Genomic DNA, 25247 nt, shown 5'->3' on the forward strand with positions numbered 1-25247 from the left:
GCTAGTCGGTCCCTATGCTAGCTATGACTGTATGACAGTTTTGTAGAGTACAGCCTGGTAAGGAGGGATGTTGCTGCCTGTGCCTGGTACAGGGTGCATTAGTAAAACATGAGCCTGGCAAAGGCCAGCGACATCTCTTTAACTGGACGCGAAACTGGCCTGCCATAGCCGTGAGTTTTCAGTTACTTCATGTGCCACCATGCCTTCTAGGCGGCATACGTGATTAGTTTCCTGGATCATTTGAATCGACGAAAACAAGCAAATCTGGAAATACATTAATTACTAAACCCAATCACAAATAGGGGTACGCACTGTTGTAAAAAAAAAAAACTTTCAGAGAAACAGTGAAGGAAAGAAAGAGAAAAGATACTAAAGCAAGAGGAGACGTTAGGAGAGCGGGAGAGGCCGGCGCGCAGAAACGCCACCACTGCCCTACAGACTGATAATGCAGCACCTTATCTGTGCTCTGCAGGCAGGCAGGGGTGTCAATTCGGGGATGGTGGAACAGGCCGGTATTCGCTCAAAACACTTAGCAAGGTCCCCGAGACGGGGAGGAGAGGCGTAATAGGTGAGGCGAGGCAGCTTATCAGGACGCAGCAGCTCCTAGCAGCGAAAATCTTTTCCTGAACACAAACTACTATTAATATGTGTGGCCAGCTAACACCCAAAGCGTCTTCTTTCAGAGACACTCTCTTTTGGAAGTTCGAAATGTTCCTTAATTGTAACAGCATGAGGGTGCGCTACTCGTTTCGAGAAAACCGGGACAATACATGTATGAACCTTAGGTGCCCGCCTTTATGGTTCCAGCTCTTCGCCAGCACCCTTAGACTGGTCTAAGTGCAGTCGGTCCCATTAACCACACACATTAGTCAGAGCCTACTGGGAATCACTATCAGGCACATGCATTAACCATTTTTGCGAGCGCAAATGGTGCGATTCGCAAAAATCGTCCGTTTGCGCCCACAAAAAGGGCATTTGCTATGTATCAAGGTTCAAGGCACTCGCAATTTGAGAATTCGCACATAGCGATTTCGCAAATTGCAATCTGCGATTCCTTTAATGCAATGCAAGAACCACTTTAAAATAGCAAGTTCAACTTGATGGTAATTTGCAAAAACGTTTAGATTACACACACACACATGCCCATGGGGCATGTGTGTGTGCGCAACATGTGTGCACAGAGCAATTTCAGGGGTGCAACAGGGTGTCCTTTGGACACCCTTGCACCCTTGAAATTGCATGCGCAATTTGCGAGTACCTATTGGTACTCTCAAATTGCGCATGCAATCTTCGATTCATTCCTATGGGCCTGTAGGCCCATAGGAATGAATGGGAAAGCATTCCTTAATTGCAACTCGCAATTTGCGATTCGCAATTAAGGAAAGTTTAGGAATCGCTAAAGCCGCTCTTTGTAAGTAAGCGGATAAGAACCTGCAGACAAGCTGTGAAGGCATGTTTTGGAGGAGAGGTACACTTAGCGTGTCGCCTTGTTCAATTTATTGAAGCGGCAGGGACAAAAATTCTTGCGTCAAGTGACCACACTGCTTAATCTTTGCGTTTCATGATCCCTTAAAGCTAACAGCAAATCTTTTTCTTACTGTTGGAGCCAACTAATTGACGATGGAACAGTTCCTCTATTTCTCTTTGACAAGTGAACCCTGCTTTTCTTAAACTTATGGACTGTGTAAACATTTACTGACAATTACTCTGTGTTTGTTAATACAATACAAGAAAGTTGTATATGTTTTATCACAATGGTTTTAGAATATGAATTCTGCTGCTACTCTGTGAAAGTTAGCATAACTCATGAAAGCCCTAAATGTTTTATTTGAATGGTTTTAGAATATGATTTTTGCTACTACTATGTTTTTTTACATGGTTTGCTACTACTATGTTTTTTACATGGAAATTGTAAAGGTTTTAATTAACCAAACAATAAACATATTACCACTTAATCTTAATTGCGATTCCTTAATAATCGCAATAAAGGATTTGCAAAAGCTTTTCTTGATGCATGTGCCTGTATATTTCTGCTGGAAAACCTTACCAGCAAAGCTGGCTGCAGTCTTTTGGACTTCTCAATGCTAGTTTTGTTTAATCTTTTTTTTTTTTTTAAACCTGTGAGCCGTCAGGCCAGGCGCGGTTCTACAGGGTATGCCAGGTGGGCCAGGCCCACCCAAATGAACCCTCGCCCACCCAAGGGCAAATCAGAACTGAAAAACAAGCATTTCTCACCTTAATGTTTTAGGGGATCTCCCTTATCGTTTATTTGAACAATTAACACTTTTGACATAGGATACTTTTAGGCCTGGGAAGGAGTGTTAAGTCAGCAGAGTTTATTAGCTGCTGTGGTGCACAAATGACCAGCATGGATATCCTGAAAACTGAATTATGATTTTGGGCTTATTTCATCGTATTTTAAAACGTCAATACTTTGCAAAGTAAAAAGCTGCCAACGTTTTTTAAAAACATGAAAAGTTGCAAAGTGGATCTTTATGGCAGCAGAAACATTTCTGCTGCTGCACATGACCCGGAGAATGCTGCAAACGTACATTTTCCGCATCTTAAAGATTCGACAAGCGCGTCCCTCCCCTTCACCAGAGTCAGAATCACTTCAGAGAAAGCAGCTCTTTGAGTGCTGATTATTGTGTTAACAATGTTAAAAGCGGACAGATGGCAATACCTAAAATATCAGATTGATTAAATAATGTGTTATTTTTTGGCCAGTACCACATATCTTCATGGCCCACCCTTGCTTCTTTACAGTCCACCCAAAGAAAAAATGCTAGAGCAGGCCTGCATCAGGCCCTCACCAATTAAAAAAAAATGGCCAAAAGCAAAAGTAGTTTCTGGTCTAAAAAAGACAAGTTACTATAGTAGTACCTGGCACAGAAGGGAACACTTTGTGTGGATGTACTCCTTGTAAAGGAGCCCAATGCTGTCACTCACATTGAAATTAGCCAATGGCTGAAGTATGTATGTATTGTATGTATGTGTATTCTTATATAGCGCTCGATGACCCGAAGGGTATCTCGGCGCTTGCCTTGGGAACCCGTCCTGGCTTTTCCCTGTGAGATAGCCCCTACAGGGCATCCCCAAGGTGAAAGCCAGGCATCCCGCCACGGGGGGCCGTTGTGAAGATTAAGCAAGCTTAATGCCCAGAGTTGCAGAGTGAGAACCCATGATTAGAGCAGGCACCGAAGCGAGAATTATCAAGTCCGTGGACATTTGAGCTCAAGACCCTGCCGCGTCGGGAATTGAACCCTGGTCCCGGGTCTGACCTCTGCTTCAGGGTCTGCCTGCTCTACACCGTGAGCCACACTTCTCCACAAAGTAGGATGACTCATTCCCTCATGGCGTTTATTTTTTATTTTTTTGCAATTTTGTATAGCAAGGACATGGCGCGAAGGCATCAGAGCGCTTTACAACAATAGCATGATACAAGGGTACAGCAAGTTACAGTTACAATGTCAATGTTCAGACATTTGCATTGGTAGCTGCGACCAGGACAAAGGCAGCCGTTGACAAGGGACGTACACATCTCAGGCATCAATTAAGATGGTGGGGACACACAGTGAAGGTAGATCGTCTCCTGGATAGAGTAATTGGGTATGGTTGAGGGTGATTAACCCCGGTGTCTGTCAAATAGGAGGGTCTTGAGGTCCTATTTGAAGGTGGCTATGCAGGTTGTTAGGTGAAGGAAGGGAGGTAAGGTGTTCCAGATTCATGTGGCACTACCAGAGAATGACTGGCTCATGTACCGTTCTCGACTGAAAGTGGGGGGTGCCAGTAGCAGGGAATGGGCATTTCTGGTGGGTAGTGGGCAAAAGAAAAATGTGAAGGACAAAAGAGGCTGGTGACTGTAGAGGGATGGCTGAAAGCCCTAATAAGAGTACTATATAGGTACTTTACTAAAATCAAAAGGTCTTGGCTAATGCCAGACCTAATAATAGTGTGCATAAGAGTCCCAAACCAATGTGTTTTATTGTCTTAACCCACCCCTTAATGCTATTCTCAAAAGATTTGGGGCTGGGGATTGATCTATTGGGGGTCTGGGAGCTCTGCCTGCAGCCACATTCTCATTATTATTTTAAAAGATACTCGTCAACCGAGTGCGCAGCACAATATTCCCCCAGGGAAGGCTGATGTACTGGGAAGGCAAGCACAAAACCTGCTTTTGAGTGACCTATTAAGGTGATTACCAATTTGTCAAGTTTCCCTTCTTGAAAAGAACTTTCACGCTCAGTGCTCTTATATCTTTACTGGATATTCCACACTGTGGTGGTCTCCCCCAGTCGGGTGATGACAGCAAGTTTTCAGCTTTAGAAAACGTATACATGAGGCAGATTTTGTGACTATCGCTGTCTCAAAGAAATGAGCAGTAGATTAGATTTTGAGATTTAGTATAACTATTTAAAATAAACATTTCATACCCTGGACAGCAGAGTTGGAACCTCATGGCTAGTACAATACATTGGTTGGTGGCTACTTAAATAGCACAGATGGACTAGCTGCCTTCCAATAGGTAGTTTTCAGCTTAAACTTGGAGTTGATGGGTAATTGTTTCTTCCCTTTGCTGGGAAGGATATTGTATGAAAGTGGATTTTAACTGGGGTGGGTGACTACCCACCTCATGGAATAATCATAACCCTTGTCAGGGTAAATAGCCAGAGCTAACCCCTTGCTTTCTCTGGCTTAACTTAGGGCAGTGTGTAATGTATTCATGCAGTACCAAAACAGTACGAAAGTTCAATTGCAAAACAATAAAAACCCTGAATAAAATGACACAAAAATCGAATAAGGAGAACCGGAGATATAAAGTTAAAAAGCTTTAAGTAGGAATAGCGCCAAAAAACAATAAGTGCCAATAATAGTCCACGGTCTTGATACACCGGAACCTAGGCACAATTTGACACTGACCACGATGGAGTGCAGGTTGTATACACCAACCAGGTCCATCCAGTCAATTTACCTTTTGACTTTAGGCCATTAAGTCCCAATCCACCACAGGAGTACACTTCTAAAGCCCCCAGAACCTTAGGGGAGGAACTTAGAGCCACACAGGGTGTCAGGCAGAGGCCAAACAGGCCAGGCCCAGACCAGGTCCATTGCCACTGGTCAGCTGACCAGTTGCAGGAAAATGCTTCTTGTGGCTTGTTGTTTCTCTATAGCTTTAACAGGGGGTCAGCCTTATGAGCTTTGGGGTCCACTTCTTTGTCCTGGGTACAAGAGGGGGCGGGCCCAGTCCTCCAGGGCTCCTCTAAGGTCACAGACAGGTGGTCCAGTCCTCATCTGTTCTACCTCAAGTCAAATAGTTTTCTGAAATGAGTCCTGAGAGAGGCAACATTTATGCCCAGACGTGGGTCCCTTGCTCACTTTGCCGCTGGATTGAAGCTAGCTTGGCTGATGAGGACTGTTAGCATGAAACCGGTCCCAGGATGCTTGTTTCCGGTCCAGGGAAGACATGGCTTGGCAGATAAGGCCGAACTGTTCTCATGAGGCACAGGGTCAAGAGTGATTTGCATATAGCTGTGTCTGAACTGAAGTGGCGAATTGAGCTAAAGAAAGATGATGGATTCAACCCAGATCTTTGACTGGGGTGAGTGTCTAGAAAGTTTCAACGTTCCGTCCATCATCTCCTTGTCTTTGTCCTCCTAAATCCTTGCCATTTAAAAGTAGAGATGAATTATACTCCTGTTTAGCTCAAGGAGGAATTCTGCATTCATGTCTATATCATGCAACATGAAAAGGTTCCTTCAAGCCATGCATCATTTTGATCTGTGTGCTTTACATTTTCTCCTTTTGTCTGTGTGGTAAGAAGAAAAGAAACAGAGCAGTTGATTTTCCCAAATTGGGCAAGTTTCCTCGTAGTAAAGAAGTTTCATATTGCAGTATTTTTCCTTTGTTGTTAAGGAAGAATGGAGTTCTAAGAATTAATCTGCTCAACACTGTTTCTTCCAGACAGCATCTGCAATTCCTAAATCATGTATCTTGTGACAGTTCTTCAATTACAAACAGCAGTCTATTCAGATCACTGACAAAATATCGGAAACACAAATATCGTGTGGACAGAATATCATGTCAAAAATATCGAGGACAAATAACGAGACGTAAGTGCAAATAGGTAAGTATAGATTTAGTATTCTTAACTCCACATTCATGTACCATATATATATATATATATATATATATATATATATATATATATATATATATATATATATATATATAGTCAAAGTACATATATGTGGAGCTATATTAAGTAAAACCTTTAGAAACTTACTTTCACAATATGTTTGTCCATGCACTGTCTATTCAAAACAAGCAAATGCAACAAGTGAACCACAAGTAAATTTCAGTACACACTGGTTGACAGAAGATAATAGCGAGGCAGACTCATTACCCAATGATTCCACGCCTACTGTCAAAGGGATAGGCCTTGCTAGATGCTTAAGCTCAACACGTGACTGTGTCATAGATTAGAGTTCTCATTGATTATTGGAAAACAATTGAGGAGTGAATTGGGCAAGAAATAGAGAAGGGGGATGAGTTAATAATCTTTTTTTTAAATATTAGCATAGATTATGCCCCCTCTAGGTTCTCTGGAATATTGAACATATTTTGCATTATCACAAATTGAGAAGGTAAGTAAACTTTTTTTGTATCTTTATTGACGTTCAAGGGATATGGAAAATCACTGCAATGTCCTATATCCGTCTTTAATCCTACGGCAACCGACTTTAACAACTGCAGAAAATAACCCTCTGTTGATGACAGCTAAATAGCCTACATTGATATCTCATGTCCATACTTTTTGCTATCCTGTATTTAAAACTATATCTTGTTTGTACATTCAAAATGAGTAAGCATAGATTTATTCAAATGTTTCTACAGAACTTCAACCACTTTGATCCAACCCCCCTCCACCCAGGGTTGGGGAAGAGTCTGGGCAAGGGAAGATGCCCCCTTGCCCTCCTCAGCAAGGCAGCACTAGAGTAAAACTGCTGACACAGCTCACAGGTGGACAAGGTCCACAGGGGGAGATGGAGCTTGCCTGGCAGGAGATAATGTCCATCGCAGAGCTACAGGTCAGTATTGTGTTGAAAGGACAGAAGTTAAGATGGTTGCTAAGAGTCTTGACACAAATAATTTTTCATGTGTAAATTTGACATAAGACTGAAAAATGAGTAACTTACAGTACTGTAATTTATGTCTGCTTCACAAAGTATGAAATATTTTAAATGTATGTATAGTCTTCTCATTCATGAGTAGGCCATGCAGTTGGCTATGTCAGTCCAATCGGCATGCTCAGGTCATGGGAAATGCTGGAAATGTTACGCAAATGTGCTGAACACCACCTTAGTTGTAATTTAACTGTGATTCACAAACATTTGCAAAGGCATCAATGCCCAAAGGTTGCATTCTCACACAAGGATTCCTGGATGTCTTCGGTCTTTCTTAAACTGATGAGAAGTCCTGTTCCCGCGCTTCCGATGACTATTGTTACACCACTTGACCAAACTCACACCCTTGAACTCAAAGTGAAATACTAGCAGTAAAATCTCGTTTCTTTCAAGACTTTTTAGTATAAATACTATATTAAATGTCTTTAGAAATCCGTTCTTGTAGACCATGATCCATACTGCAGCATAGAAATCACCCCCTAGTAAACTTTACACGTGCTTCCTTTAGAGTAATAGCAATAAATTCAATATATGTTACTTCATTTATAAAGTAATTTGCTTCACTGAGCTATCAAGCTTTAAAGGCAAACAGTCCATTGCGGATGTCTCACAGTGCACCAGAAGCAAGGCTATTTATACCCAAAGTCCAAAATAATGAATATTAAATAAAGCCTTATGGTCAGCCATGGATCTGAGTTATTCTTACTGAAATACGCCTAACCTTATCTGTACATACTAAAAAGTACTAAATGTTATATTATGTTAGCGACATTTGTAAAGCGCAGTGATTACCCAAGGGAGTCCTGGCGCTAAAACGTTCCCATTCCACTATTCATACCTTCACCAAGAGGCAGGCTTAACATAGCCCGTCTTTCATTATGGTCTCTTTTTTAGGTCTCGCCTGAGCCAGCGCATGACGAGCAGAGGCGCTATCTGGCTTTCCTCTCTCGTCATGGTGTGCACACATTGCACACCACGCGCCAGACGTGCCTTCTTTTTTTTCCAACTTGCAGCACGAGGCGCGTGCGCTTGTTAAACATATCTGTTGTTTGAATTTTTTTTCTATGTTTAACAAACGCGAGGCGTGCGCGCTTGCTCTAGTCACAACGCGAATACTGCAATTAGAATACCGCAAAAAATTAGCAAGAAAGCAAGTAATTTTTAATCAAAACCCTAAAAAATGAAGCCCCTTGGAGAACCGCTTCCCTCGTCCTGCCATGCAAGCCTTAGAACTCACCCCAGAATAACAAAAGTAATCACTTAAGCCAGCAGTGTTCACATCATGAACAAAACCATTAGCTCTCCTGACATGTGACACAGATGACCTCAAATTATGCTGTTTTGTGCACCCTGCATGCAAAGCTGTCTCTCCCACCACCTCTTGCGTGCCTCTCATGCGTACAGTGCTGTTACACAGGGGTGCTGCAAGTTTGGACAACACACTCTGGGCTTTCGCTCACAACATGAAAACCCTACACTTGAGATGACACAGCAATCACCACCCTTCCTCGTTATGCACTAGAAGAGTCCTACCTGGTAGACAACTTGGAAAGCGCTTTGAGGCCTCAACAAGAGATACTGAAAGATCTACAGAAATGCTTCAATGCAGAATTAATACACGATCAGGGGCGGCCTTAGGCATGTGCAAGCAGTGCACCTGCACAGGGCCACCAAACCCCAGGGGCCACCACGCATATATATATCCTTAATATAATAATCCTCTGAGGATGGATAGATATCTGCGTGGTGGCCCATGGCAGGGATTTGGCGGCCTCTGGCTCTGTTCCACTTCCAAACACCCTGAACCCCCCTCTTCACTGGCCTCCGCACTCTGCCCCGCCCGGACCCCCTCTTCCGGACCCCCTACCTACGCTCCCTGCCCAGGGCCACCATGAGCCTAGAGCCGCCCCTGACACCATATGAAATGTGTGCTCATGAATATGGAAAAGACTGATGAAATGCGACATGAGTGAAAATATCAAACATCACGGAAGCCCCATTCAGTAGGACCTGTGTTGCTCTGAGCACCCGCGGCACCTGCACTTTACTTAGGTGCGCGTTTGCTGCAAAAGTAAAGAAATAGCTGTTTTTTTCTATTTCTTTACTTTTGCAGCAATCGCGGCACCCGCGATTAAGCAAATGTTTAAACAAAAAGAGCATCTCTTATTCGAGGAATATTTTATTTTTTAAAGTATCTTTATTAGGTTTTTCCCCCAAAATTTACAAACCCCTCTCTTCCCCCCCCCAAGTCAGACAAGTTCAACAAGAATATTTCACATATAAACACAGAGAAATTAGGAATTTTAGGTGAGTTCATAAATCATACATTAACGGCTAAATAGGTAAATAGGTTAATCAACCAGCCAAAACATGTCCAGTCTATTTGGGTAGATACAAACAGCATCTAAATAATTATTAATTTCAAAAACATTTACAGCCATAACAAATTAAATTTTGGCAGTTCTTAGATCACGCTGGTTATGGCCTTATGTTACAGAGAATTACCTTGGGATTGAGACCACTCAATTAAGGGATTCCAGATTTTTATTCCCCGGGCCCTCCGTCTTCTGCCTTTTCTTTTATATATAGCCATTTCTAAGTTAAATATAGCTAACAATCTAGAAAACCACTGTTGAAAAGATGGTGGGTTAGGGTCTAGCCAGGCGGTGGCAATACAGATTCTTAAGACCGCCATTGCGATAAATATTAATTTGTGTCCAGGAGATAGTTCTGCGAGACAAACAAAATAATTTCATTTGAAAGGGTTATTTCAGTTTTTAGAAAATCAGTTAGAAACCGTTCAATGTTCAATTTTAAAGAGGATAGGTTTGCACAGGAGGAAAATATATGTATGCTGTCTACATTAGATAAAGTACATCTAAAACAACATGTAACCCTCCCACTTCCCCATTTGGCAATTCTATCAGGGGTATAATACATAAAAAAGCAGGTTTTATAAAACTGTGTTTGCAGTTTAGTTGACATAAGGATAGTTTGAGATAAATCATATGCATAATTAAATTCTTCTATGCTAATTGCTAATTTCCCCTGCCACTTCTGTGCTGTTTTCTCAATATTGTTCGGAAGGAGGGATAGCAAGTGAGAATATATCTCACCAATTGTGAATTTTTTGGTTCTTTTAAAGGTTTCTGCTGTCGGTATTTTATCAAATGGGGTATTTTCCCTAATCCTTCGTGTTCAAAAATCTCTGATTTGTAAATTTTTTAAAAAAAACCTCCACTCCAAGTGATATATTTCCCTCAAGGTTTCAAAAGAGTGTAACCCTTCATTTGAAATAAGACATCCAAAATGTGTAATTCCTGCCATATTCCATCTATCAATACAGGCATCTCTGAATATTTCAGGGAGGGCCGGATTGTTGCTTAGAGGAGAGTAAAGCGAGAGTCGTCCTATACCCAGTAATTTCCTCACAGCTTTCCATGCTTTAAATCCTCCCAATAAGGTTTTTAGGCTGACCTTTTTGTAGTAGCTATCATAGAGAAATCGCCACATATAGCCTTTGCTCTTATTACCTAATACCAGCTGGTGAATCGATGGTTGGTCTTCCCCTGAGACTGTCTCATTATCATCTAATAGAAAGAAGAGTTCATGATTATATGAAAGAATACAAGCCCAATAATATAGCTTAAGGTTAGGAAGGGCTAAGCCTCCTTTTTCTTTAGGGAGAGTCAAGAGCTTGTAGGCTCTTCAAGGTTGTGAATAAGACCAAATAAAACTGGAGAAGGTACGCTCCATCAGTTTAAACCAATATTCAGAAATTTCCAGATTAATTGCTCTGAACATATAGAGCAATTTAGGGAAGTAAACCATTTTTAGTGCATTTACACGGCCAATCAAAGATAGGTGCAGGTTATTCAAAAAGTGAAGATCTTTCTGCATTTTATCTAGCAGGGGGCTGAAGTTTAATTTGACCACTGCATCGAGTTTAGAGGAGATATATACCACTAGGTAGGTCGCTTTTGTTGTCACACAGGGATCCACCATAGTGCATTTGTCGTTTAGGATTACTTGGGTTTTGTTCTGGTTGAGTGCATAGCCGGCCATTTTGCCAAAGTTTTTAGCCTCAGTTTCATTTATAGGTAAGGCTAATGCCAGATCTGATGTCACTATGGCGATGTCATCGGCATAGGCAAGAGTTTTAGTCATATAACCTTGGGTCAGAATAGGGATAATCCCAGCATTAGATTCTAGACTGCGAATAAAGGGATCAATTTAGATAGCAAATAGCAATGGGGAGCATGGGCATCCCTGTTGAGTTCCCCTTGATATTTTAAATTCTTTAGAGAGATTGCCATTTACCATCACTACAGCTTTAGGGTCAGTATATAGTTTTTGTACAGCCTGAATGAATCCGTGTTTAAAGCCCAGATGACCCATTACCAGCCACAGAAATGACCAGGAGACCCGGTCAAATGCTTTTTCAGCGTCTAAAAGGATAAGCGCCATTGGGTTTCCCGTCACTTCTGTACTGTCAAACAGGGTAATCACTCTATGAGTGTGGTCTGTAGTTCCTCTTCCCGGTACAAACCTGTGCTGGGAATTTGAGATAAGTTTATGTATTAATGGTGCTATTCGATTCGCTATTAATTTGGAATATATTTTTTAGTCCACGTTGATTAAAGTGATAGGGCGGTAGGAGCCCATCTGATCTGGTGGTTTATCTTTCTTCAAGAATATGACTATTTGGCTTTTGACCAGGACTTTGGTGGTTGTCCCTTGTTAAATATATAAACACATAGATTTAAAAAAATCTCTTTGATTTGATCTAGGAAAGTAATATAAAACTCTAGAGGGATAGAGTCCAGGCCAGTTGCCTTTCCTCTAGGCAAAGCCTTCACTGCCTCTAAAATTTCTTCCAGAACTGGTATCTCTTCTAGATCATCCTGATCTTCTTCGGTAAGTCTACTAGATGGTCCCTGATTTAGGTATTCTCTCATACTGTCTGTATCAGCCCCTGTTTCCTCTGAGTATAAAATACTATAAAAGTGCCAGAAAGCCTCTCTAATTTTATCGCTTTCTGTGATTAAGCCTTCCACTGGGTCTGATATTTTCCGTATGAGATTCTGAGAGGTGTTGCCTCATACGTACGGCTAATTGATGGCCAACTGATTCACTTACTTCGTACATTTTTTCACTATGAGCTGTGGCTTTTTTCACCGCTTTGCTGATAAATGTATTCATGATAACAGCCTTATCTATTGTCACTTGATATTGAATTTTGGTGAGTTCTTCTACCGTTAAAGAATCGTGTGTTGCCCTAATGAGTTCTTCTTCTGAATCCTGTAATTTCCCTAATAGCGCTTTATATTGGTCCCTTGCCAATACGAGGAATATTTTAGAAGATTTTATCACAGAGCTAGAGTATCTCATTACGATGATAGTGTGTTGTATTGGCCTTTGTATTAAATATTGAGCTGCCATTGATGAGGTGGGGGCCCCTATATCGCAGCTTACATCCCCCATGTAGGGCTCATTCTTCATCCTTTGAGATTGCCGTTGGACTCAAGGTCTAGCACAGAGCATTGGGTAGCTTCAGATTGGAGCTGGGACTGGACTTGTGCTTACTCCCCTCAGGGGCTCCCTTTGTAAACACTGCCACCGAAGTTTCCACTTCCGGGTTTTCTCGTGCTCTCCGCTTTGACTTCCTGGATGTATGACATAGATTATCCATACCTGCGTCAGTAGAAGTTCAAAAGTAGGCCTCTATGCTCTGTAATCCGCTGTGGCTCTCCAATGGATGCTTCAGACCTTTTCGAGATTTCCTCGGGTTAAATAATTAACGTACTGGGATGCAAGGAATTTATGCAACCCAAAACATTAAATACATTTTTTTAAAAGTGTGTCTTGACAAAAAGCAATCCAAAATAATGTGTTAATCAGAAACCAGTCAAAGGGAACCACTCCCAAGTGTGTTAAAATGCGCTTCACAGTCGGTCTGAAATGTAGGTTTGGATCTTGTAAATGGTATGACTTGTAGAATGTGGTGTCCCTTGCAGTCCAGTGACATCACTGCATGGGTTCCAGCAGGTCAGTGGCTATCTACCTCTACCCCTCTCTACCTCTCCCTCTACCCCTACCTCTCTACCTTTACCTCTCTACCTCTACCTCTTTCTACCTCTCTCTCTCTCTCTACCTCTCCCTCTACCTCTCTCTCTACCTCTCTCTCTACCTCTCTACCTCTCCCTCTACCTTTACCTCTCCCTCTACCTCTCTACACTTCTCTCTCTACCTCCCTCTCTCTCTCTCTACCTCTCTCTACTTCTCTACCTCTCTACACCTCTCTACCTCTCTCTCTCTACATCTCCCTATCTACCTCTCTCTACCCTTCTCTACTTCTCTCTCTCTCTACCTCTCTACCCCTCTCTACCTCTCTATCTCTCTCTACCTCTCTACCGCTCTATCTCTCTACCTCTCTCTCTACCGCTCTCTCCTCTCTCTACCTCTCTCTCTCTCTCTACATCTCTCTCTGCCTCTACCTCTCTACACCTCTCTACCTCTCTACACCTCTCTACACCTTCTCTACACCTCTCTACCTCTCTACACTTCCCTACCTCTCCACACCTCTCTACCTCTCTACACCTCTCTACCCCTCTCTACCTCTCAACCAGTTGAATTCCAGGAAGCCCAAACCATCAGTATTTCAAATCTGCGCGTGAAACGTGGGTAGGATGAGCCGTACAGCTCAGAAAGGGATGTTCTTTTTACATAATTTGTATTTAATAGAATTGGGAAGCGAACAGTCTCACAGTTGAGACAGGGATTCACATACACTGGTGACCACTTTTGAATTGGCTTTAAAACCATTCAAAGATGGCTGCAGCGTCTATGTGGGTTGCCGGGGACTAAGTGGCAGGCGGAGCCTGATAGCACTGCTTGTCCTTTAAAAAAAAAACAAGCATTGGCATAGCCAATAGGTCTCCCCTTTGGGACCTTATAATGTTCAATAAAGCATATGGATGAATTGGCATAGCCAATAGGTCTCGCCTTTGAGATCGTATAAGTGTTTAGCCATGCAACAGTTGATGTTGTTGCGCCAAGGATATTGTGCTGCTTAACTAAATACTTATAAGGTCCCAAAGACGAGACCTATTGGCTATGCCAATTCTTGTTCCTTTTACTACTATACCTCTCTGGCAAGTTGTGAAAGAGCTCACTATCAGTACGGAAAAGTCATGCCATACACATGATTTAAATGAATAAAATGAAACACATTTTACCACCTCTAAGTGACACATACATGATAGAACTGTAAATGTTACTAACAGAAAAGAAAGTGCATTGACTGCTCCACAGTTCACAGGAGTGTGTCTGAAGGCGAGTTATGACAGGGGAAAATCAAGTCACTAACGTGTCTATTCACTAAGATGTAACGCAGTGTTTGCGTATCAAAAGTAATGCAAAACGATGCTTAATCTTTTTCACCTTTTTACTTTCCAGCGTAAAACCTGTTTTACGGTGGAAAATAACTAGAAAGTAACGCAAAGCAGCTCATAGCACTGCTTTGCATTACTTAGCGCCAAGGAGCATACCATGGGTGGTGAATGGACATTCGCGTGCAACCAACCACGGTTTCTGGTGCTAATCCCAAATTACTTAAACAAAATAGACAAGGTTTAGCGCCAGAAAACAGCGCCCATTACAGATAGGTGCTACAGAGAAATGTTTTCATTACTCCTTTCTTTTTCGACTTTGCATGTGTGCTGCACTGTACAGCTCACATACAAAGTGCCTATAAGCCCACATGAATGAAAAGGATTGGGAAGTGTGCTCAAAAGAGGAAGTCCTATTGTGGCAAGTCGGCGGCCATCTTGGGTTTGGGTCCCGGGTGCGAAAGAAGGGAAAAGAAGGTAATAAGCACTCATGAAGGGATATGGCAACAGTGGTAAATCGTAGTTTGTGGAAACTAATTACAGTAAAAATGCATACTTTAAAAGAAGCTAGGTACATAAACAATAACCTGCAATTTGCAGTGGAGCCATGTAATAGGACCCACGCTCTGGTAATGATGGGAATTAAGTTAACACAGGGAGACCCTAAGGAGGTCATCCTAAGAGTGGGTAGCAATTGAGAAAATAGGCAAAAGGAGTTAAGAAGTCACTCATGGAAGACCATGACAACAGTGGCAAATTACAATTAGTGCAAATGATTTACAGTGAAGGCGCATATTTGAAGGAAGCTTAGTGCATAACAACAAATTTCATAATGTAGTGGAGACATGAAGTACAAAACTAGTTCTGTTCAGAAAAGCGCCAGTCATGGTTTTACAAAAGGGTAGTCCAATCCTCGATCCTGTTGAGGCCATTTTTCATACTTTGAGTACGCAAAATCCATTTTAGCTCGTCTTTGTTCAATAGGCTTGCAATATCTGCTCCCCTAGGGGGTGGTTTGATCTGATTGATGATTGTCCATTTAATGTCATTTTCATCATGTCCATGATTTGAGGAATGTTCAACCAAAGGTGCGTTCGGCGTCTTGCAACGGACACGACTTCGGTGTTGGCATATCCTGGTCCGTGCTTTCTGGGTTGTTTGATCTATGTAAATTTTCTTGCATGGACATTGTATCACATAAATGACATTGCAAGAATTACAATTTGCAAAACTGTTTTATTTGATATATACATAATTACAAGTGAAATCGTGGCCTTCAATAGCAAACTCACACACACTTCAGTTACCACACTAGGTCTGTTGTTTTGTCCTTCACATTTTTCTTCCACCATCTACAGGCTGGGCAGTGGGCCGCCCCCTTCAGCCTTTGGCTAACTTTACTGTGAGTGATGGCATTCTGCTCAATGGCAAGGAGAACATAAGCATGCAAAGTAGTTCCCTTCTGTGCAAGGGACTGCTAAGGTAGCGTATGCTCTTTGAGACCTGAAAAATATTTTTGCATTTTAGGCAGTGTATTATTTTATATTATCGAGGGGCCAGCATCTCTGCTAACAATAAGGTTTGACAAAAACCATAACGAATCAAAACAAACATTAACAGTAACGAAAGCCTGGCAGCCAACACAGGACCTATTTGGCTTTGCCAATACTTGTTGTTTAGTACTTTCGGGTCCTCATTTCAAGCAGAGTATGACCGAGTCTCTGCTCCATCATACCGGTAAGAGACTGTTAAATTCAGGCTTCTCTGCTCATGCTTTTCTATGACAACCAACAACCAAAGCCTATACCCACTGTTAAAAAGCCTTTCTCTGAGCCATGGTCTACATATAAGAAACATTGAATCCCAAGGCACAAAGGCTATAATGCTATTAGAACATTAAACATACTTAGGTCAGAAGTTTCTAAATTAAATAGGGAGAAATAGAAATTAAAGTACTGGAATGTCCGAATGAAATGCCTATATCAGTTATTATTGGCCCCTTGACATTCTATTACCTTCAATACGGGTGTAAGTACAGTGTTCTAACTATAAGCCATTGATGAGGCCTATACTACTCATTAAAGGCACTCTTCCAAAGGGATATGCCCAAGCAAAAGGCAAGAGCCTTTAAAAAGGGAGAAGGCCATAATAGCCAGAAAAAGAAGGGCTATGTATGGGATGAACTATGATTTACTGTATATTATCCGGATATTGTATGTCACAAAAGAGTTCCCTGACTATATAGAGTAACATGGTCGACAAACATTGGAATGATTGGGCAGAAGGCCTGCACCAGTTATCATTGTCTGATTATAGCTCCATGGTCTTCAGCAGAGTTACCAACATTCCAATTATCTGATACACATAAACATATTGTCCCATTGTGGCTTCTTTTACTCAGTACACACAGGTATCTTTATCAGTGAAGAGGATGATATGGGACCGGGCTTCCGCCAGAGACCAGAGGCCTCTGATCTCCATCTCCCAGATGGCCAGCCCAAACCAGAAATGAAGCATCAGTGACCACTGTCAAGTCTGGGCAAAATAGGGAGCAAGGGTTGCCGCTTACCCAATTGGCGTTCACCGGTGCAGATCTTTCGCAGTCTCCTCCAAGATCTGGACGTGGTTGGAGAGGTCGCCTTGATTACCACTTTGTCAAATGGGCTTGCACTTCCTACCATAGGACCAAAAGATATTTCTTTGTCAGTCGCTCTGAGGACTGTGGAAGGTGAGGTAATGTGGCAATGAGGGGAGAGTACACCTTCCGGACAATTTGCAGAACCCACCTGTCTGATGTGATGGTCTGCCAACCTGGCAAGAAGCATCAGATCCTTCCACCAGCTGGCTGGCTGTGCTCATCTGAGGGCACGGTAAAGTTGTTTGGCAAGTGGGCTACCTGGAGGGGGTAGAGGCCTGAGTGGCTTGATGACTCTGACCTCGGGCGGTAGGTGCCACAGCCGAGGTCGTAAAAATGTTGTGTACCTTGCTAGGGCTGAATTGGTTGATGGAATGGGGTACCTCTGCTGAAGCCACAAAGTAATGGTAGGGCTAATGCAGCGGGAAAGTAGGAAAGATATTCCCAGGGAGCGTGCTGAGGCCCCGCTCTCCACAAATTGCTCCAGAGTGGAATCTGTCTTGTCCCTAAACAGATGAGTCCCGTCAAAGTGCATGTCCATAAGGGACAATTGGACATTGCCTGAAAAAACAGCTGACTATATCCAGCGAATGACACTGGTGACAATGGCCTGCCCGATGGAATCAGTGGTGTCCAAGCCACAACAAATTATGAACTAGTCCACATCACATCTGTCCTGGATCGCTTGGGTTATCATCAAGGACAACAGGCAGGAATTGAGCCACTGAATACTAAAGACCATGACAATAGCGGCCATTAGGCAGTTAGCATTCACAGATCTGAGGGACAAACTGGCGGAAGAAAATAGCCTCTTCCCAAAGGTCCCTATCAGGGGGATTATTCAGGAAGGTATTCACATTCATCCAACTCAGTTACCTTCACCACAAGCTTTCAGGGTGAGACAAAAATGCTGAGCTGCCCATGCCAGAACAGTGGAGTTGTGCAATTTGGTGACTCACTGGTGGTGGGGGGCAGGGAATGAAGGTTCGGAAAAAGTCCAAAGGATACCATTCCATTTCATTGGATTCACAATGCAGCCCAAGAATCATGTCTAGCAAGAGCCCTCACCCACACAGACAGCGGAATGCTCTGTTAGGCAGATACTGCGTAATCAGCTTACAGCTAAGACAGGACCAGTCTTATTACTATGATTGGAGTTGCGGAAGGCAACCAAGGCGGCCTGCAGAAACACCGCGTTGTCAAGGAGACAGCCGACGGAGTATCAGGACCGGAGTTCAGGAAGATAAGATTTCCTTAACAGTGAGCATGTGTGCACAGGCTGGCCCCTTCTTAGAAGCTGAGCCCACATCCAAGATGGCTGCTGCATGTAGACTTGCAGCCCCCTTAGGAAAAAAAACAGGGCAAAGGATACCATGCTAAAAAAGAAAGCAAATGGAAATTAAGCATACACACTTGTATAGTGTATTCACATAAAACTAACTATAGCAATAAAGCAGAGCGCAAGCATATCATAGAAAGAACCATAAAATGGCATAATTCCAGCTTGCTATCACCAGGTAGTAGCTTATTATCACCAGGACCTTGTGCAGCATAACCACCAGCGTGCCAGTCTGGATTGGGAATGGATTTTTCCACAAGGGAAGGCCTGCACTTTGCCCTACTGTACCACAGAGTGTTAACCAAGGACACAGGGATCAGTGTAGAGCGAGGAGCGGTGGTTGGGATGGGTGGGCCCTAGCTCCTGCCCCACCAGGTCAACAAAGAGGAGGCCCATCTCAAGGGAAGGTCATAGGCCACTGGCTTCTTGAAGTGCACCATACCAATTTTCGCCATTTTATGGGTGCCCTAGTTATTCATCCTCATCATAATCATTTTCTGAATCTGTGCCAAACAAGTGGTACAAAGTAAGAGTCTGTCTGTTGTTGGGCTCTAGTGGAGGAGATGGTGCTTCAATGGAAGGTGAGCGCTGCGTCTGTAGAGGTCTGTTTACTGTGTTTAATGGTACATGCTTCTTGTGACAGGTTTCACTTTCTCCAAACCCAAGCCCAGTTCCCCACTCCCAAAGGTCGACACATATTATAAGGTCTTCATCTTCATGGATCTGTTCCAGAATTTGTAGTCTTTCCTCTGAGCGCAAATTACAATCCTGAAAAATATCTTTCTCTTAAGCTTCATCAGGTGAGTTTGGTGGCCTGGGGATCATGACCTAATTACCAATAGGTGCAGCCATCTAGTCCGGAGTCAGTGAAGACCACAAAGAAATCAAAAAAAGCTTAAGTTCCTGAAGGGTGAAAGAAAAGCTAGTCGTTGACCCATTTTGCCTCCCTCATGTGCATGGCATTATTCGTGGGTGCCAGAGAGACTTTCAGCAGAGAATGTTGAAATTCTGGAATGCACAGTAAACGATGTCAATGAGGAATGTCATATTTTTTCCCTGATGCATTTGTGGAGCTGTCATCTGCAATAGTATGATAATCCCCCAATACACACTTTGACACACAAATACACACAATATGCATTTTGTGCATTTTTGGTAGCGTTATATGTGTTTCAAAGTTGGGGTGGCAGTAGTGTTCAGAAGTCGTCACAATACCCATCACCAGCACAATTATTACTAGTTGCTCTCCTCCTTTTTGGCAATGTGATACTGGAGAAATTTAACAAAGGTGGGACAGCAGGTATCTGGCCCTTACAAGCAGTCTGAAGATGAGACTGAAAGGTTGAGTAACTGGTACAGAGAGAAATTAAGAAGGAAACCGACAGATACAGAACCCGTGAAAGATAATTTGACTAATAGCGGCAAAACTCGCAATACTGCCCAAAAGCTCAGAACAGTTTGCTAATGTCCAAATATGGTCATCCTAATGATAAAATGATGGACCCCTTTGAGTGCTTTGAGGTCAAAGGGCACAAATGATACTGTGAAACGTGGTACCAACGTTTAGAGCATCATTTTAGGAAATGCCCTTTCCCTGATTCCCAACTCTTGTATACTACTACAAAGGTAGCAGTACGGTGATGGCCTCTTTTTTAGGTTTTGCCTCGCCAAAAAGATGCGCTCTGCGCATCTTTTTTGCGCAGGCAAAAACCTAATGAGTACTGTGTGTGGGTTTGGGTCGGCCCTCGTCATTCATTGGCTGGCTCCATAAATGGAGCCTAGCCATTGGACGAGGGGCCTGTCCGTCAATGCCGGACCAGACACGGGGCGTTCCCGAGATTCTTTGGCTTTTGCCGACGTCACGCGACGCCGGGAACGCCCCCGAATCTGGTCCGGCCGGGCCGCAAGCAAGCCGTAAGTCCCGCCGCCTCTTGTTTGTTAAGCATCGGGACTTTAAGTGATTTGCCCAGAAGCGCACGATGCCCAGCTGCGGAGAATCGAACCTATCTCCCCACTTCTGAAAATCAGCATCTCTGGCCGTAACCCCACATTGGTGGCGCTGCATGTTTTTCGGGTGTGAATTTCCGAGTTTGTTTGTTAAGCATCGGGACTTTAAGTGATTTGCCCAGAAGCGCACGATGCCCAGAATCGAACCTATCTCCCCACTTCTGAAAATCAGCATCTCTGGCCGTAACCCCACATTGGTGGCGCTGCATGTTTGTCGGGTGTGAATTTCCGAGTTTACAGGAGCGTGCCTACAGTTCTGTCACAGTAGTGAATGAGCAGGTCTGACAGTCTGAAAACTGCACACTGTATCACTCCGTGAGAGAAAAGAGGCAAGCTCCCGTGTGCGACAGGTGGCATGGTGTATACAGGCCCTGCAAAGCACGGTGCGTGCGTACAAGGACACAAACACACCCGGGCACACAGGCCCTCCACCCATGGTCTACTCCCAGAGTAACTACTCAGTGGGTGCAGCCTCTGTCCCAGAGTGCTGTGTGCACGGTGTGTAGGCCACAGGTCAGTTGGCGCACCTCAGGGGTGATCTACCAATGTGAGGTCACTCGCCTCATCCCAACAGGCAGGATCTTAATGACAGACTGGACTGTGTGTATAGAGTACACAGCGGGCGCATGCCGTTGTTATGCCGTTGTAGCGCTGTAATCCCTGCATTCAACGGTTTCCCGCATGAACCAATAGCAGCAACGTGTCAGGCCGGGTGTATTACACGCCGTCCATGCAATGAGATGCGCGGCCCACCTCTGGGGTCTGTTTCTCTCGGCTGGCTACATTTTAAGGCCTCTCACTCGGGCCTCTCCGTAGGTGTGAGGCAGATCACACTCCTGGGACAAGACGTGCTTTAGGTTGGGATTGGAGGTTTAGCAGGACTGTGTGTGGGTCACCCCTAGAAGAGGGGAGGGCCTCCGGGTCGGGACGCAGGGGCACGAGAAGAGCTGCGTGGAGGGCCCCATGACTGGACGAGCAGGGAGTGCTGCTGGTCGGGCCGGAGGTGCTTCAGCAGAGCTGCGGTAGGGCCCCATGACTGGAAGAGCAGGGAGTGCTGCTGGTCGGGACGGAGGTGCTTCAGCAGAGCTGCGGGAGGGCCCCATGACTGGGTGCTGCTGGTCGGGACGGAGGTGCTTCAGCAGAGCTGCGGGAGGGCCCCATGACTGGGTGCTGCTTCAGAGTGCAGAGTGGAGCTTCAGAGTGGAGCTTCAGAGTGCAGAGTGGAGCTTCAGAGTGGAGCTTCAGAGTGCAGAGTGGAGCTTCAGAGTGCAGATTCAGAGTGGAGCTTCAGAGTGCAGAGTGGAGCTTCAGAGTGGAGCTTCAGAGTGCAGAGTGGAGCTTCAGAGTGGAGCTTCAGAGTGCAGAGTGGAGCTTCAGAGTGGAGCTTCAGAGTGCAGAGTGGAGCTTCAGAGTGGAGCTTCAGAGTGCAGAGTGGAGCTTCAGAGTGGAGCTTCAGAGTGCAGAGTGGAGCTTCAGAGTGGAGCTTCAGAGTGGAGCTTCAGAGCGGAGCTTCAGAGTGGAGCTTCAGAGTGCAGAGTGGAGCTTCAGAGTGGAGCTTCAGAGTGGAGCTTCAGAGTGGAGCTTCAGAGTGGAGCTTCAGAGTGGAGCTTCAGAGTGGAGCTTCCGAGTGCAGAGTGGAGCTTCAGAGTGGAGCTTCAGAGTGGAGCTTCCGAGTGGAGCTTCCGAGTGGAGCTTATTTTATTTATTTATTTATTATTACATTTATTAAGCGCACAGCTACCCGGAGGTTTCCCGGCGCTTCCGAGTGGAGCTTCAGAGTGGAGCTTCAGAGTGGAGCTTCAGAGTGGAGCTTCAGAGTGGAGCTTCAGAGTGCAGCTTCAGAGTGCAGCTTCAGAGTGGAGCTTCAGAGTGGAGCTTCAGAGTGGAGCTTCAGAGTGCAGAGTGGAGCTTCAGAGTGGAGCTTCAGAGTGGAGCTTCAGAGTGCAGAGTGGAGCTTCAGAGTGGAGCTTCAGAGTGGAGCTTCAGAGTGGAGCTTCAGAGTGGAGCTTCAGAGTGGAGCTTCAGAGTGCAGAGTGGAGCTTCAGAGTGCAGATTCAGAGTGGAGCTTCAGAGTGGAGCTTCAGAGTGGAGCTTCAGAGTGGAGCTTCAGAGTGGAGCTTCAGAGTGGAGCTTCAGAGTGGAGCTTCAGAGTGGAGCTTCAGAGTGCAGAGTAGAGCTTCAGAGTAGAGCTTCAGAGTGGAGCTTCAGAGTGGAGCTTCAGAGTGGAGCTTCAAGAGTGGAGCTTCAGAGTGCAGAGTGGAGCTTCAGAGTGGAGCTTCAGAGTAGAGCTTCAGAGTAGAGCTTCAGAGTAGAGCTTCAGAGTAGAGCTTCAAAGTGCAGCTTCAGAGTGCAGCTTCAGAGTGGAGCTTCAGAGTGGAGCTTCAGAGTGCAGAGTAGAGCTTCAGAGTAGAGCTTCAGAGTGGAGCTTCAGAGTGGAGCTTCAGAGTGGAGCTTCAGAGTGGAGCTTCAGAGTGGAGCTTCAGAGTGCAGAGTGGAGCTTCAGAGTGGAGCTTCAGAGTAGAGCTTCAAAGTGCAGCTTCAGAGTGCAGCTTCAGAGTGCAGCTTCAGAGTGCAGCTTCAGAGTGCAGCTTCAGAGTGGAGCTTCAGAGTGGAGCTTCAGAGTGGAGCTTCAGAGTGGAGCTTCAGAGTGCAGAGTGGAGCTTCAGAGTGGAGCTTCAGAGTGCAGAGTGGAGCTTCAGAGTGGAGCTTCAGAGTGCAGAGTGGAGCTTCAGAGTGGAGCTTCAGAGTGCAGAGTGGAGCTTCAGAGTGGAGCTTCAGAGTGGAGCTTCAGAGTGGAGCTTCAGAGTGGAGCTTCAGAGTGGAGCTTCAGAGCGGAGCTTCAGAGTGGAGCTTCAGAGTGCAGAGTGGAGCTTCAGAGTGGAGCTTCAGAGTGCAGAGTGGAGCTTCAGAGTGGAGCTTCAGAGTGGAGCTTCAGAGTGGAGCTTCAGAGTGGAGCTTCAGAGTGCAGAGTGGAGCTTCAGAGTGCAGAGTGGAGCTTCAGAGTGGAGCTTCAGAGTGCAGAGTGGAGCTTCAGAGTGCAGAGTGGAGCTTCAGAGTGCAGAGTGGAGCTTCAGAGTGGAGCTTCAAAGTGGAGCTTCAAAGTGGAGCTTCAGAGTGGAGCTTCAGAGTGGAGCTTCAGAGTGGAGCTTCAGAGTGCAGAGTGGAGCTTCAGAGTGGAGCTTCAGAGTGGAGCTTCAGAGTGGAGCTTCAGAGTGGAGCTTCAGAGTGCAGAGTAGAGCTTCAGAGTGGAGCTTCAGAGTGCACAGTGGAGCTTCAGAGTGGAGCTTCAGAGTGCAGAGTGGAGCTTCAGAGTGGAGCTTCAGAGTGGAGCTTCAGAGTGGAGCTTCAGAGTGCAGCTTCAGAGTGCAGCTTCAGAGTGCAGCTTCAGAGTGGAGCTTCAGAGTGGAGCTTCAGAGTGGAGCTTCAGAGTGCAGAGTGGTGCTTCAGAGTGGAGCTTCAGAGTGCAGAGTGGAGCTTCAGAGTGGAGCTTCAGAGTGCAGAGTGGAGCTTCAGAGTGGAGCTTCAGAGTGCAGAGTGGAGCTTCAGAATGCAGATTCAGAGTGGAGCTTCAGAGTGCAGAGTGGAGCTTCAGAGTGCAGAGTGGAGCTTCAGAGTGGAGCTTCAGAGTGCAGAGTGGAGCTTCAGAGTGCAGAGTGGAGCTTCAGAGTGGAGCTTCAGAGTGCAGAGTGGAGCTTCAGAGTGGAGCTTCAGAGTGCAGAGTGGAGCTTCAGAGTGGAGCTTCAGAGTGGAGCTTCAGAGTGGAGCTTCAGAGTGGAGCTTCAGAGTGCAGAGTGGAGCTTCAGAGTGCAGATTCAGAGTGGAGCTTCAGAGTGCAGAGTGGAGCTTCAGAGTGCAGATTCAGAGTGGAGCTTCAGAGTGCAGAGTGGAGCTTCAGAGTGGAGCTTCAGAGTGCAGAGTGGAGCTTCAGAGTGGAGCTTCAGAGTGCAGAGTGGAGCTTCAGAGCGGAGCTTCAGAGTGGAGCTTCAGAGCGGAGCTTCAGAGTGGAGCTTCAGAGTGCAGAGTGGAGCTTCAGAGTGGAGCTTCAGAGTGGAGCTTCAGAGTGGAGCTTCAGAGCGGAGCTTCAGAGTGGAGCTTCAGAGTGCAGAGTGGAGCTTCAGAGTGGAGCTTCAGAGTGGAGCTTCAGAGTGGAGCTTCAGAGTGGAGCTTCAGAGTGGAGCTTCAGAGTGCAGAGTAGAGCTTCAGAGTGCAGATTCAGAGTGGAGCTTCAGAGTGCAGAGTGGAGCTTCAGAGTGCAGATTCAGAGTGGAGCTTCAGAGTGCAGAGTGGAGCTTCAGAGTGCAGAGTGGAGCTTCAGAGTGGAGCTTCAGAGTGCAGAGTGGAGCTTCAGAGAGGAGCTTCAGAGTGGAGCTTCAGAGTGGAGCTTCAGAGCGGAGCTTCAGAGTGGAGCTTCAGAGTGCAGAGTGGAGCTTCAGAGTGGAGCTTCAGAGTGGAGCTTCAGAGTGGAGCTTCAGAGTGGAGCTTCAGAGCGGAGCTTCAGAGTGGAGCTTCAGAGTGCAGAGTGGAGCTTCAGAGTGGAGCTTCAGAGTGGAGCTTCAGAGTGGAGCTTCAGAGTGGAGCTTCAGAGTGCAGAGTAGAGCTTCAGAGTGGAGCTTCAGAGTGGAGCTTCAGAGTGGAGCTTCAGAGTGGAGCTTCAGAGTGGAGCTTCAGAGTGGAGCTTCAGAGTGGAGCTT

The 25247-nt window shown here is 45.0% G+C and overlaps 1 protein-coding gene across 1 annotated transcript in view; it reads left to right on the plus strand.

The window, feature by feature from the left end:
- NFE2 (nuclear factor, erythroid 2) overlaps nucleotides 1-25247 on the plus strand; it is a 133442-nt gene that overhangs the window by 94087 nt on the left and 14108 nt on the right. The window contains exon 2 of the mRNA XM_086964926.1: nucleotides 6895-7088. Within this exon, the coding sequence (XP_086821052.1) occupies nucleotides 6960-7088 (129 nt within the window). The 5' untranslated portion in view covers nucleotides 6895-6959. The remainder of the gene's footprint in view (nucleotides 1-6894; nucleotides 7089-25247) is intronic.

Source organism: Lissotriton vulgaris, chromosome 1_1 (genome assembly GCF_964263255.1).
Source record: "Lissotriton vulgaris chromosome 1_1, aLisVul1.2, whole genome shotgun sequence".
Taxonomy (NCBI): domain Eukaryota; kingdom Metazoa; phylum Chordata; class Amphibia; order Caudata; family Salamandridae; genus Lissotriton; species Lissotriton vulgaris.